At 49.2% G+C, this 14618-nt stretch overlaps 1 protein-coding gene across 1 annotated transcript in view; it reads right to left on the bottom strand.

The window, feature by feature from the left end:
* Positions 1 to 14618, bottom strand: part of ARHGAP40 (Rho GTPase activating protein 40) — a 68593-nt gene that overhangs the window by 4361 nt on the left and 49614 nt on the right. Inside the window, exons 8-16 of the mRNA XM_007934662.2 lie at positions 14496 to 14614; positions 12424 to 12589; positions 9854 to 9945; positions 9139 to 9216; positions 8241 to 8400; positions 5893 to 5975; positions 4095 to 4301; positions 2529 to 2669; positions 1439 to 1608 (exon numbers count right to left, since the gene is read on the bottom strand). Of these exons, the coding sequence (XP_007932853.2) occupies positions 1439 to 1608; positions 2529 to 2669; positions 4095 to 4301; positions 5893 to 5975; positions 8241 to 8400; positions 9139 to 9216; positions 9854 to 9945; positions 12424 to 12589; positions 14496 to 14614 (1216 nt within the window). The remainder of the gene's footprint in view (positions 1 to 1438; positions 1609 to 2528; positions 2670 to 4094; positions 4302 to 5892; positions 5976 to 8240; positions 8401 to 9138; positions 9217 to 9853; positions 9946 to 12423; positions 12590 to 14495; positions 14615 to 14618) is intronic.

Here is a 14618-nt window from a genome sequence, read left to right as displayed (position 1 = left end):
CCAAAAAGCTAGAGACCATTCTCAAAACTTCTCCTTATATACTGGAAGCAGGCTACTACGTAGTTCTCTACTCAGCTGCTCACAGTAGATTCCAGCATGGAGTTGATTCTCAGTCTCATCATGGGGAATAACTACATCCAGCTGCCTAGCCACTCAAAACCACATCCCAGCCAAGTTTACACACAAGCTTAACTACCACAGAGGGACTGAAGCAGACACTCACTGAGGACTGATAGTCTCAGAGTCTCTTATGCCAACCCCATCAGGGAGCCTCCTGAGGGCTCAGGTTGTTTCTTGCCTCCTGGGATAATGGCCACACATCAGCTCCACTGACCTTCCTTCAGCTTTTTGTCCATGCCATGCTCCTTGCTGACTCAGGACCTTTGCACAAACAGTTCTCAGCCTGGAAACCTTCTCTCATCCTCAGATTATACCGCTGTTCCTTATTTCTTACAGAGCCTAATACAGTCAATAAGTTAATATTTATTTCGTAGTTATCTGATCCATGTCTGTCTCTTCCACAGGGCTGCAAGCATGTCAGGGGAGGGTCTCTGTTCTTTGCTATCCTAGCATTGCACATAGTACCTGGCCCACAGTAGGAGTTCATTAAATAACTGTTGTGATAGTTAAGTTAGTGTGCCAACTTGGCTAGGCCTGGTTGAGTGGCTGGGCAGCTGGATGTAGTTATTCCCCATGAGGAGACTGGCAATCAATTGCATGGTGGGATCGACCATAAGCAGCTGAATAGCTGCCTTTGGGATGTGGTCTGCTTCCTATATATAAGGAAAAGCCTTGGGAATGGTTTCTAGCCTATGGCATGCTTGAACCCTGCATGTAGCTGTGTCATTGTTCAGCAGCCTGCCATGCTCTGCTGACCTTGGGACTTAAATGGACTTGAATTAATGGCCTGCCATGTGGTTTGGTAACATTGGGACTGTGCTTTCTTAGTTGCCAACCTTGGGCTTGTCAGTCTCAGCAGCCAGTTGCTGTCTGAGTGAAGAAAAGCCTCCAGCTTTGGGCTGGGAGCAGGAGGCAGAGCTGAAGCCCAAGGCTGAGGGGCTTTCAACCAGACCCTAGGGCCTCACACTTTGAACTCAGACCTAAAGCCTCCAAACTGTAAGAGAATAAACTCCTGTTTGTTAAAGCCATCCCATGTGTGGTATATTCTGTCAGAGTGGCACTAGATAACCAGAACACCGTTAAATGAATAAACGAACAGTGTCCACTGTCATTAGTATTCAGAGACCAGAAGCTCTCTAAAAAGTTTGGGGAACCCATTTCTGACCACTTCAGAAAAGTAAAGGCTAAAGGCCAGGCTAATGGCATGTGCAACCTCCCTGGATGGCCTTCAGCTCTGAGGTGCTCACTCCTCCCTGGGCCCCCCTCCCTGCTACCTGCAGGGGAGAGACTCCAGCCCCAGGGAGGTGGTGCCCCTTACCAAGAAAGGAGGCTGTGCTTGTCCTCGCTGCCCCCTTGGCCCTGTGACCCAGGGCGGCATTGCTCTGAGAACTGCCTCAGCACATGAGCGACTTTGATGCTGGGGGTCAGGAGCACGTCCATGGGGTCCTTCACAGGACAGGCCACCTGGATCTTCACCACTTTGGGGATCTGCAGAGAGAGGGATACCCACTTACACAAATACCCACCCTGCAAAACAAAAGATGCACACATCTACAAACACACCAGGCACTTGTGCACAGATCCAATCATGTCTACATACATACATACGCCCTGATGTGTGCACACACAAATACAGGCATAGAAACATACATGCGTTCATATGCATGCATACAACAAAATCGCATGCAATGCACCTGCAAGCACATGTAGACTACTATAAGGACTCATCACGCACAGCCATCATACACAGTGCAGGCCAGCCCTGGCCATTTTCTATGCTCTGGACTTTATCCATAGAGTCATTTGGTGTTGTCAGTGGTAAGGCTATCGGCTGCACTATTGCAGGTTGGAGGTTCAAGTCTACCCGGAGGACTAGCAATCTTCTTTAGAAAAATCAGCCATTGAAAACCCCATGGAGCACTGTTCTACGCTGATACACACGGGGCCGCCGTCAGTCGGGATCAGCTCCACTGCAGTTGGTTTGTACTTTAGGAGTACAAAAGGAAGTGCTCAAGGAACCAGGAGCACTCAGCACTCTTAGACCTTCCTTTCCTGCTGTTTCCCCTTAATCCCACACCCCACAAAACGACCTCCGCTTTTCCACCCCTCGGCCAGGCACACACAGGGCTCCCTAACAAAGGGACAGGGGCGATGGTATCTAGGAGAAGCACCCCTGCCCACACCAGTCTGCCTGCCTCCTTCCTTCTCTCCCCAGCACTTCCCTGTCTCCGAGGCACCATCATTCGATGCCATGGAGCCTGGGTGCCCCCTCGTGGCCCACAGCGGCAGCGCAGTTCCTAGCTGCCCGCGGCGAGTACGGAGAAGATGGCGATGCGTGGCGCCCCCCGGGTCCCTTCTTGGCGCGCCACCCCCGCCCCGTTCTCCATCCGCCCAAAGAGGGCCCTCACCTCCCCTGACCCCTTCCCTGCTTTGTCTTGGTCCACGTGCATCCTTCGCAGCCAAATCTTAAGACCCCCGTCGCAGAGTTGGGAGCGCCGGCTGCAACTGTCGTTCAGTTTTCGCACCTGGGCGACCAAGAAGGAGGCGACCTGACCAGACAGAAGCGAACCTTGTCAGGAGCGTGGGGTTGCCGGGGATGTGAGGCAGGGTCACCGTGGGCCCTGCCAGGCATCCTGCATCGGACTTGGCAATACATGTTTGTTGAACAAGGGACTGAAGCGCTGGTTTGGTGGGAGGAGGGAGGGCATTTGAATCCCTAAAGAGCGCCGTGGGGTAGGGGATCCTGAATCTTAGCGGGCAGAGGTCTCTCGGACAGAAGGCTGGAGGGTCCTGCGCAGGCCGTGGGACAACCCTCAGGAGGGGAGCCCCCAAGGGCACGCCTAGAGGGGGCTCGGCTCTGAGTACCCCCGGCCAGCCCTGCGTTGGAGAGTGCCCACAGACCCATGCCTCTCCGTAGACTAGGAACCTAGGGACAGAGCCAGACTCCCTGGACCGTGCAAACAAAGGCAGAGCTGGGTTGATTGTTGGCTCCTCGATTTCCTAGCTGCCTGAATAAGACACATGAAGCACCTTGGGGGAGAGGTGAGGGGAAATTTGGCACAAACGGCTTGCACTTGGCTGCTAATTTAAATGTTGGCGAGGTCTGCTTCCATAAAGCCAAGAAAACGATGAAGCTGTTCTACGCTGTGACATAGGTCTCCATGATTTGAAATTCACTCTCCAGCAAAGGGTTTGGGGTTTCTGATGTTAATGGAAAGTTTTTATGAGAGGACGTTTAGGCATTTCTTGAATTTTTAAAATTCCCTGTAATAAAAAAGTGTTATTGCCCAAAGTGTTGAACGCTTACTTACATCAGAGGGATGAGAGACACGCTAGTGGTGCAGTCTCTCTCACCCACAAAGCGGTCAGCAATTCCCACATTGCTCATTGAGCTTTCCATTTCTGCAGTGGGGGACCGGGCTACCTTGTGTTTGTGGGACTCTCAAGTACTGAAGCAGTCTTCGACTGGGAAGACCACCCTCACAGTTCCACAGACCTTGTGTGCCCACACTGCAGAGGGGTCTGGTCTCTCCCTGCTCTTGTTAATGGGGACAGAGGGTGTCTTGGTTCCCTGGCTTTAGCATCTGTCTTGGGCAGGCCCTGTGTGCCTGAGCCTTTGGGGTGGGCTTGCTGTGCACCACTAAAGCTCTGATGTGGAGGGATTCTTTGCAGGGGCTTCAGGAACACCTGCTCTCCGGGGCTCAGCAGAGGCAGTGGAGTGACTGAGGTGTGGCACTGGGGAGAGCAAGTGTGGACACGTCTCAGGCACTAAGGCAGGGGGAGGCTGAAGACACTGGCCCATACATGGGGTCCAAGACAGGTCAAGGAACAGACACAACTAGGAGTTCAAAAGGATGGTGCATGCTGGGCACAGGGGTGGCAGGGCAGCTGCACCCAGAGGAGGAAGGGGCCAGCCCATGCCACCCAGCCTGGCCCTCCCTCCTTGGCTTTCCCAGCTGCCCAGCAGCACCCACCGTCCACAGCAGGTCCTGGTAGTGCACCATCAGCTGTACCACCTCCGCTGCCCCCTCGGCCAGCCGCTTCTCCTTGCCCTTGGGGACTGTGAGGGCCCATCCTTGGTGCAGGAAGAGACTAGGGGCCATCACCGTGGACACATTCCACAGCGTCATCTTGTTGCTCTGTTGCCGGGCCACCACCTTCCTGAGGAACTCCAGGAGTGCCTGGGGAAGGGCATAGCATGTTCCAAATACTTCCTCACCTTTCTCAGAACAATCTGACGAGCGATTTGGGGACAGGAAGGAGCCAGAAGCTGGGAAGGCAGGAACAGTTCAAAAAGATGGGGCATGATGGGTGCATGGTTTAGATTCAGCTTTGCCACCAGCCCACCCCGTGACCTCTCTGTGTCTGAGTTTCCTGCTCTGTAAAATGTAAATAAAACCCCCTCCCTTGCCTGCTCCCACAGAGATTAGTGAGGACAATGGGGTCAGGCTTGAACTTCTGAGCAGAAGAGAGCCACAGCTCTGGGAAGTGGGCCTTTTCCTGGTGACCCTTAGGACACTCAGATCCTTTCTAGTGTCTGGACATGCCCCAAAAATGAAAGATGAGGGGTGTAGGAAGAATGGGAAGACAAGAGAGAGATGAGAACAGCTACCATGTATTAACTAATCCTAGTATGCTTGGTCCTTTAATTAAAGGCTTGCATGCATTTGCTATCTCATTTAATCCTCATAACTATTGTACCCATTTTACAGAGATGGAAACTGAAGCTTGAAAAGTGTGCCCAAGGCTACACAGCCAGTAAGGATGAGTGGGAAGGAGAGATGGATGGAAGAATGGGTCGAAGGGAAGAGGATAGATGACAGATGATGGAAGGATAGTTAGATGAAAGGATGGATGGCTGGAAGAACGGACGGATGGAAGCATATATACTGGGTATCTGCTAAGTACCACGTCTACTCCATGATTTCTCTGGCAATTTTTAGCTCTTGTAATTCCCAAAACAAACACAAAAATACTATTATTATCCTCAGTTTACTGAGGAGATAGAAGTCAAAGAGGTTGTCTGTTCAACCAAAGTTGAGGCACAGGAAGTGGCCATCACTCGCACCCAGCTCTATCTGGTTATAAAGACTTCCTTGTGGCCTCCTACATCCACACCAGACAAGGTTCCCAGTGCACACTGGGCCCCCTCACAGATTACCCCAGAAGCACATCTTGAGTCTGACCCCAAAACACTCAGGAAGGTGCAGGGAGCTAAGCCAAGGCTGAGCCCCAGCTCCTGTCCCCGAGTACCCACCCCAACAGCACACAGTTAGATTTTCCTAAGGGAGTATTTTCCAAACTGTCACCCACAGAACTCCAGTTCCGTGCATTGTTCTTCACAACAAAAGTGAGCCCTGATCGAGTAAGTTTGGGAAGTGCTATACACTCTAATCCCACTTGGAAATTCACAAAACCTTAGCATACCCAATGCTCTGAGAAGTCCGGCAAAGAAGAACTGTCCTTGACTTTGTTTCATTAACCCAGTGCTTACCTATTTTGTTTGGACATAGATTCCTCTTCCCTGTAACACCTGTTAGGATCCCATGGAAATGACGTTCTGCAGGGCCCTTCCAGAAACACGACCCCCTTTCGGGGCTCAACTGCTTTGTTTAGGAAACAAACCTCAGGGGAAGTCTGTGCTGGTCATTATGCATCCAGCACCTGGCATTCATTCATTGTTGAATGAATGAATGAATGAGCACATTTGGAGCCATGACTGTGGTTGTGGGCTGAGGTGGTGGAACAGAGGCGGCTCATGCTAACTTTTACCTTCAAGGAGTTTCTGTTGGGTTCCGGGAGGAGTAGGATGAGCAGGTGGAGAGCCTGGAGGCGCTGCTTCAGGCTGGGGATGTCTGAGGGAAGATCAAGGGCCTCAGTCTCAGGGAGCTCAGGACTCCCCCTCTCCCAGTCTGGAGGCTCCTTCTTGGGGAGGGAAGATCCCAGAACTGGGAAGGCCAGCACAGCCAAGAATTCCTTCCTCATAAGGCCTGGGACTGTTTCCTGGACTAGCGTCAGCCCAGAAAGAGCCCTGAGCAGTGCTGGTGCAAAATCTCCCTCCCAACACTTTGTGAGTGCACACATGCACACACAGACACACGTGCATGCATGTGTACACACATACAAATATATGTGTGCACACAAAGACACAAGTGCACACACATGCACAGAGACACATGTGCATGCACATGCACACAGTGACACATGTGTTCATGTGTATAAAGCATATGTGAATACACATGTGTAGACACAGACATATGTGTAAGCACATACACACACAAAGACACATGTGCATGCACATGCACACAATGCACAGAGACACGTGTGCACACCTGCATATAAAGTACACAAGAATACACATGTGTGCACACGTGCATATAAAGCACACACAAATACACATATGTGCACACAAAGACACAAGTGCATACATACACACAGAGACACATGTGTATGCACATGCACATACAGGCACATAGAGACACATGTGTGCATGCATGCACACAAAGCACACATGAATACATGTGTGGGCACACAAAGGCACAAATGCATAACATGCACACAGAGACATGTGTATGTGCATACACACACATGGACACAGAGACATGTACATACACATGCATATAAAACACATGAATACACATGTGTACAGAGACACAAGTGCATACACATGCACACATAAAGACCCATGCACAAGCACACACAGACCCATGCACATATATGCACACACGCATACATGTGCACACACCAGCATGTTTGTATACACACATGTATGTGGGCACCCCCCCCAGATATGCAGTCTGAGGGCTACAGCCTAGGGTAATAAATGCAACGCGTCTGCAGGGCCCAACCTTTAGGTGCAGATTCATAGGAAATGTGTGCTGATTTGCACGAGTTGAGCATACACAGCTCAGGTGGACACATAAAAATTCATAACAACATGTGGCAGTCTGTCCAGACAGATTCCATATCACTCAAAGCTATGTGGGGAAAATGCGTGTCTGAGTGAGGGCATGCACATCACATGGTGGGAGGCTAGGCTGAGGATTTGATCGGTATATTTTTTCTTCTCTGGCTTTAATGAGAACGACTCTGGAAAACCACTTTGGTCATTCTAGGGTCCCCGAGCTCCCCACACCCGATCTACCCAGCCCTGTGATCTCCCACATCCACCCCAAGCACCTCTGGTACAATAGTGAAAGAAGCAAAAATTACAGCTCAAATTTCATGGGAGTAGGTAGACAATAAACAAGCAAAGAAATCATGAAATACCTCCACACATTGACATGTGCTATACAGAAAATAAAATAGAGTGTTATGCCTAGTGGTGTGTAAGATGGGTGATGTGACCAACTGTGCTTTAAAACGGGGCTTGAGAAGCAATGGCTGGAGTCAACGGTCAGAGTCTTGGCCCCTGGCTTGGGGCTGGAAGTCAGATTGCCCAAGCCTTTGAGTTTTCTGGAGAATTCAGAGAGAGAGAGAGAGAGAGAGAGACAGACAGACAGACAGACAAAGGGGGTGAGGGAGGAGAGAACTGGGCTCCCTTGAAGTTGTAAGTGGGTTGGTTAATTGTTTTGAGAAGACTGGAAGGACCATGTTTGCACCCTATGGATTGTGAGAAGTCCAGACAGAAACACATATATGCAGAGTATAGACAGGGGTCTGTGAGGTACATGCCAGTCTGCAGGCATGTCCACAGACAGACACGCACATATATGCGTGTGCCCACAGACACACAGCTAGATGTACCTGTGTGAGCTCATCCTCACAGAGATCGGGAAGGGAAGGAGATTGGCCTACGTGAGGAACTGCAGTAAGGACAGGGATGTGGAAAGCATCACCCTGCTCCTCTCCCTCACGCCCTCTGAGTGCCCACAGTCAGTGTGTGCATATGTGCTCTCTCTCTCTCTCTCACTCACACAGACACACACACAGACACACACACATACGACTAAGAGTCTCTCAGTCCTCTCTTCTCCACTTCCTCCACAGCTCCCAAGCACAGGGAACAGATATCCCTGGAAACAGGTGGTGCTGCTTCCCTCCGACATTCCCTCTCCAACCAAGGCCAGTGGCCTCAGCCTCTCCTTGTCCCCAGTGCAAAGGGATCGGTGCACACTCACCTGGTACCACAGAGAAGGCTGGAAGGTATTCGGCTGTGAGCAGTGGGGCCGGGAGCTCCCGGATGAACCTTTTGAGCAAGTCAGACGCATCGTTGTGATGGACTTCATCCCAGCAGAAAAGACCAGCGTAGAAGTTTCTCTCCAGCTTTTGTTCCAGCTCCTGAAAGACGGAAGGGCACCAGTGAGAAATCGGCCCCAGGTTTCAGTGCAAGTGGCCCTACTAGAGAGGGCCTCAGTTTCCTTATCAACAAAATGGGAACAATAATAGCACCTACCCTGTAGGGTTGACATGAGGATTAATGGCCTAATGCAAGTCACTAAGCCCCGGGCTGGCTAGGTGTGTTGGGAGGGTAATGAGTGCCTGGGGGAATCTCCAGTTGTGCCCCCCCCCAATTTCAAGATAAGTGAACATTTCATCTTCAAACACCTTCCCCCTTCTTGCCCAGCTGCTTCAGTCAGATGCCCTTCATATTTGTGGTGCCTCAGAATGTCATTCCATACCTCATCTGGTGCCCCCTTGAACTTGTGCCCAAGGGCAAGACCCTTCTCTACCCCTTCCCACACCTCTGGATGTCTACTGTGCTTGAGAAAGGACATTGGGCCACAGTGGGTTAATAGAAACTGCTTGGTGCCCCCGCTTCAAGGAGCGCCCAGGGCCATGCCATACCTGCCACATCTTAGATACCCCTGAGGCTGAGCTCAATAAACTCTGGCCGGTCTCACTCCAGAGCACACACTCTCAGCCCCATGCTCTGCTGGGCCAACCCTGCCCTCTCAAACCCTCCTGGAATTCCATGGCCCGTACGGAAACCAAAGCAGAACACTGACAAGCCATGAACTGGACTCTCCCAGCACCAGGCACCAGGACATGATGAGGTAGGGGATGCCGAATAGTTACCTTGATCCTGGCCTGGGATCCCGGCACCCTGAGAATGCCTTCCATGTCCAGCCCTCTCTTTTCCAAACAGGACAGCAGCTTTGAGAGAGAAAAACCCCCAACATTTTAACCAGCAACCATCGGAAACTGGGAATCAAACTGGTGTGTCTGCCTCCCATGAAAACCAGGAAGAGGGAAGAGCTTGAAGAAGGGTTTTGCTTGCAATAATTACTATAGCTTTCTGGACTATTTTCTGGACCCAGACATTGTGTGAACAGCTTTACATGCATTCTTCCCATTTAATGCTTATTGAGAAGAGGACAATATTAACCCCACTTTATAGATGTTGAGGAGCTCTGGTAGCATAGTGCCTAAGGCATGTGACTGCTAACCAGAAGCCTGGTGGTTCAAATCCACCAGCCACTCCTCGGAAGGAAGGTTGGGCAATCTACTTCTGTAGTGATACCACCTCGGAAACCCAAGGAGGGGTCACTACAAGTCAGGCTCAACTCAACAGCAGTGAGTTTTTTAAATAGATATTGAAAGGGATGTTCATAAAGATTCAATAATTCACCCCGGATCTCTCCAGTGGCAACTATAAGAGACAGGATTTGAACCCAGGTCTCCCTGAGTCTAGAGTCCACACTTTTCTCCTTTCTCTATGCATCTCCCAACAGTGGTGCCCAGAGCCAGCCTCTCAAGAAGTACTTGGAAGCCCAAGCTGGGGGCAACTTACAGCTTGAAGGACCAGTGGGACCTGGGTGCTGGGGAGGGCGTGGCGGTCGGCTTCCAGCAAGGCATCAAGGGGCACACCGAAAAGGCGAGTTTCTACAGAAAGTCAAGAGGGCAGAGGTGCACTTCACTTCCTGGAATCATACGTGGGCTCCAACCTACAAGATCTCCGGGGAAGTCGGGTTTGATCTTTGCCCTGTGTAAGGGCTGGGCTCTCTAGAGAGTGGCTGAGCCCAAACGTCACATCTCTTGAGCAGAATGTTTGGCCTCAGCGATAAAGAAAACGTTAGATATGTCACAGAGCAGAAAACCTCAGCTGGATAAAGAGGTTTGGGAAGGAAAACGTGCTGCTGCTCCATGGACCACTGGGTACAACATCTTACAACAGTCTAAGGCAGAGTGTTCAGCTCTGCAGGGATGGACCAAGTTGCTAAGAAACACATTTCCCAGGTTGTCTCAACTATCCTGACTTCCGGTCTACTTTGGAAAACTCCTCTTTTCAAATCTCAAGAACCTCCTTCCTTCTCCCTTCATCTACCTACCACCTTCTGTGCTAGATTCCAGCCTTGGTCTTTCTTATTCACCATCCTCTTGTCTCCAGGCATTTTACTTTTTATTTTAACCTCCCCCCACCCCCCGCCAAATCACAATACACAATGTTGACAAGGATGTAGTGAGATGAACGCTCTCAGAGGTGTATCGTATACACAGTATACATGGTATTGTATACACCCACTCCTCACTTATCAACCATCTCGTTATCTGACATTTTGCATTTGCAACAATAAGTAAAAAATCTGACTATTTTGTGCATTAACAATGTACATCTGTCAGGAATGCTGGCTATGATAGTTATGTGTCAACTTGGCTGGCCCACGATCCTTAGTGGTTCGGCGATCAGGCACTGATGCAATCTGGCAGTTATGTAATGGTGCAGGCATCATCCATTTTCACATAATGTCCACTTTCACACAATGACCTGGTCTTTGGAACCTAAGCATGTTGCTAAGTGAGGAGTGGGTGTATCAGACAGCTCTATCCCCTTTCCAAGTCACTTCTCTTTAGGCTTCACTTTTACTTTTTTATCTGTAAAGTGGGGGGGCATGATGGCAGAGCCCATCTCCCAGAGGAGGTGAGGAAACATCGCAGAGCAGGTGGAGCATCTGGAAATGCCCTGTGCCACGAACACACTCAATAAAACATCACTAGGACTATCAGGCCACGTCACAATAGGGTCCACGAAGAACTTAACTAACAAGTGTATTCTAAAAATACACAAAGTGCTTTTAAAGCTCTATGTACAATAATCACTGTGCTGTACATAATAGCAAAAGCACAGAAGCTATTAGACAAATGGTTAAATAAATCAGGATATATCCATAAGAAGGAAAATAGTGCAGTGATTAATAATCATGTTTTCAAAGAATGTTTAACAATTGTAGTAAATGGTGGTATTGGTTCAAATTCATTACCCCTTCCTGTACCCATACCCTGTGTCATGTGAATTTGCAGTTGGTCCCACTAGAGTAGTGAGTACACTTCCTCGCCCCTTAGTTTAGGCTTGGACCATTGAACTGTATCTACACGACTCAAGCACAGCCTTAAAATGTGGTTGGGGCTTTGCTTGTTTGTGCTTTGCCGTGGCCATGAGAAGATCATGGCCTCGCTGAGGAGATCTTGATTTGATGGAGCCAGGAGGATGACCTATCACGTTGACCTAAACCCAGCTTACAGTTTGGAGCCCAGTTTACAGGCTGCAGCTTAGCCCAGTTTGGATCAGTTGGCCAATCCCTCAGCCATGGGTGTTTATTGTTTTAGTTTTGGGGGTGTTTGTTATATAGCATAATTGTGGTAGTAGCTGACTGATACAATAACAATGGGAAATATCCATAGTTCTATAATATTCAAATATTATATATACATGCACACACACATGAAAAAAACTGGAAGACAATACACTCAAATGTCAACTGTGCTTGTATCTAAATTGTGTTTTTTCTCTTTTATATTTTCTCTATTTCCCAAATTTTCTACAATGAACATGAATTATTTTCACATGGAGAAATAAACAATAAATGTAACTGAGGGAAATACAGAAGCATTTAAGGGGCCCTAGTGGTGCTCTGGTAGCATAGTGGCTAAAGCACTTGACTGCTAACCAGAGGCTGGCGGTTCAAACCCACCAGCCACTCCTCAGAAGGAAGGTTGGGCAATCCTACTTCCGTAGTGATACTGCCTCGGAAACCCAAGGAGGGGTCGCTATGAGTCGGGGCCGACTCGACGGCACATAACAACAACAACAACAACAACAGTGGTGCAATGGTTAAGTGCTTGTCTGCTAACAGAAAAGGTCAGCACTTTGAACCCACCAGCAGCTCCAAAGGAGAGGAGACCTGGCCATCTGTCCCAGCAAAGATTACACCCTAGAAAACCCCAGGGGGTTCTACTCACAGGGTGGCTATGAGTCGTAACTGACTTGACAGTACACAACCACCACCACCATGTCTTGGTGAAAGACTCCCCATGCAGTTCCCCAGACGGGAAAGGCGGGACTTGGGCCACCTGACTGCTGACCTGTTGCTCTCCGCTTTGCAGCCTTGCTTCTCTTCAGGCCCAGGCCCAGCGTGTCACAGAGCGCTGTCAGCTCTATAAGAGCCAATGGAGGGATCTTCCTCATGTCCTGCAAGGACAGGTCTCCTATCCTTGTCACGCCAAGTCTGCCCTTGGAGATTCTAAACTTCTAGGGAGGGAATGAAAGACAATTTCTCAAGCCACGTGTCTGACGAGCCTCTCAAGTTTCCAGCATTCCTCCCAGGTGTTCAGGCAGGAGCGAGAGCAGAGTGCCCAGAGCAGGGGGCACTCATGAGTCTACCCTAGACTCAAACTGGAACTCCACCTCTTACTACCTGGCTGACACCCCAAGCCTCTAATTCCCCATCTGTACTTCTGTAGTGATACTTCCTCAGAAACCTGAGGAGGGGTCGCTATGAGTCGGGGCCGACTTGACGGCACCTAACAACAACAACGACAACAATCACAAAGTAATGCCTGCCTTACAAGGTTTTTGTGAAGATAAAATGATTAATGCGTGTCAAGTGCTCAGCATGGTGTCAGGCACACTGTAAATGGAGCTCTGGTGGCACAATGGTTAATGCATTCAGCTGCTAACCCAAAGGCCAGCAGTTGGAACTCACCAGCCACTCCACAGAAGAAAGATGAGACAGTCTGCTTCCCTGAAGGTTTACAGCCTTGGAAACTTATGAAGCATTTCTGTTTTGTCCTATAGTGTCGGGAGCTCTGGTGGCATAGTGCCTAAGGCATCTGACTGCTAACCAGAAGGCTGACAGTTCAAACCCACCAGCCACTCCTTGGAAGGAAGGTTGGGCAATCTACCTGAAGGGATACCAACTCGGAAACCCAAGGAGGGGTTGCTAGGAGTCAGCACATAACAATAACAACAACAGCGTCACTAGGAGCCACTAGCTCATGGCAGGTTTTTTGGTTTTTTTTTAGGTTTGCTTTTACGACATGCCTTCCAACATGCAAGGATGTGAGGATGGCGCAGGACCCGGCAGTGTTTCGCTCTGTTGCACGTGGGGTCACTATGAGTCAGGGCCAACTCAACAGCACCTAACAACACCATTAATATATTTTTAGTTTGTTTATACTGACAACTGCCTCCAACACAAAAGAATGAAATTAAATTATGTATGTAACTCAAACAAACTCACTGCCTTCGAGTTGGATCCGACTCACAGCAACCCCTCCTTGGGTTTCCGGGGCGGTATCACTACAGAAGTAGATTGCCCAACCTTCCTTCCGAAGAGTGGCTGGTGGGTTTGAACAGGCAGCTTTCTGGTTAGCAGTCAAAGGCCTTAGGCACTCCGCCACCAGAGCTCAGTTAGTGCCCAGTACATGACAAAATCTTTCCATGTGCCATCAATTAGTATTATTAATTATTATCATCATAATTCACAGTTAAATTGAGGTTAAACCAAACTACCAAGGCTAGAAAATGAAATCATGTTGAGTGTTAATTGTCTCTGATGCTCTAGGAGTAAAAACTCATTATTGAAACATTTTTTGATGTACTATGATTACATAAGGCAGATGCACCTAGGTGCACTCTTCAAGCTGGCTACAGTAAATATTTATGCACTTTACTGTAAGTTATACCTCAGGCTTAAAACTCTAAGAACGTTTAAGACTCTAGGATATGACAATATCCTAACTTGGAAGGAACTGGGCTGGGACAATTGAGCATCTGAGAAAAACTGAGAAGTTGAGTCTGTCACACCAGACATCAAAATTAATTAAAACAGATAAAAATAAATAGGAAAAACTATGTATCTATATGGACAGTTACCAGTTTGCTAAATGAGGGAGGAATTTCTAAGCATAAAATCAAGGAAGACTGTAATTGAAAATATTGATACATACTGTTACAAGACTGTAAGCTCCCCACACCCCTGAGGTCTGATGGTCACTCAGTAAATACTTGTGGTATGAATTGAATGGATGGATGATTCAACAACTATCACACTGGACGCCTGGTGACATGGAAGGGGTGAGGAGGGTGGGGGGCAGAAGTGTGCTGGCCCCTCAGGACTAGACCTGGCTGCTAACTCTCTAGGCAGCATCCTCACCGGCAGGGAGCCTTTGTCCAGGGCATAGGCGCCTCCCAGGGTCGGCCTGCCCCTCTGCAGGAGTGCTGGTACTTGCTCCGAGTAGGCGGAGTCCATACTGAAGGCTTCCGCCCTTCCGGCTTG

Source organism: Orycteropus afer, unplaced genomic scaffold (assembly GCF_000298275.1).
Source record: "Orycteropus afer afer isolate SDZICR_OR568_19922 unplaced genomic scaffold, OryAfe1.0 scaffold00020, whole genome shotgun sequence".
Lineage (NCBI taxonomy): Eukaryota > Metazoa > Chordata > Mammalia > Tubulidentata > Orycteropodidae > Orycteropus > Orycteropus afer.
This window is presented reverse-complemented; position numbering and strand designations above follow the sequence as displayed.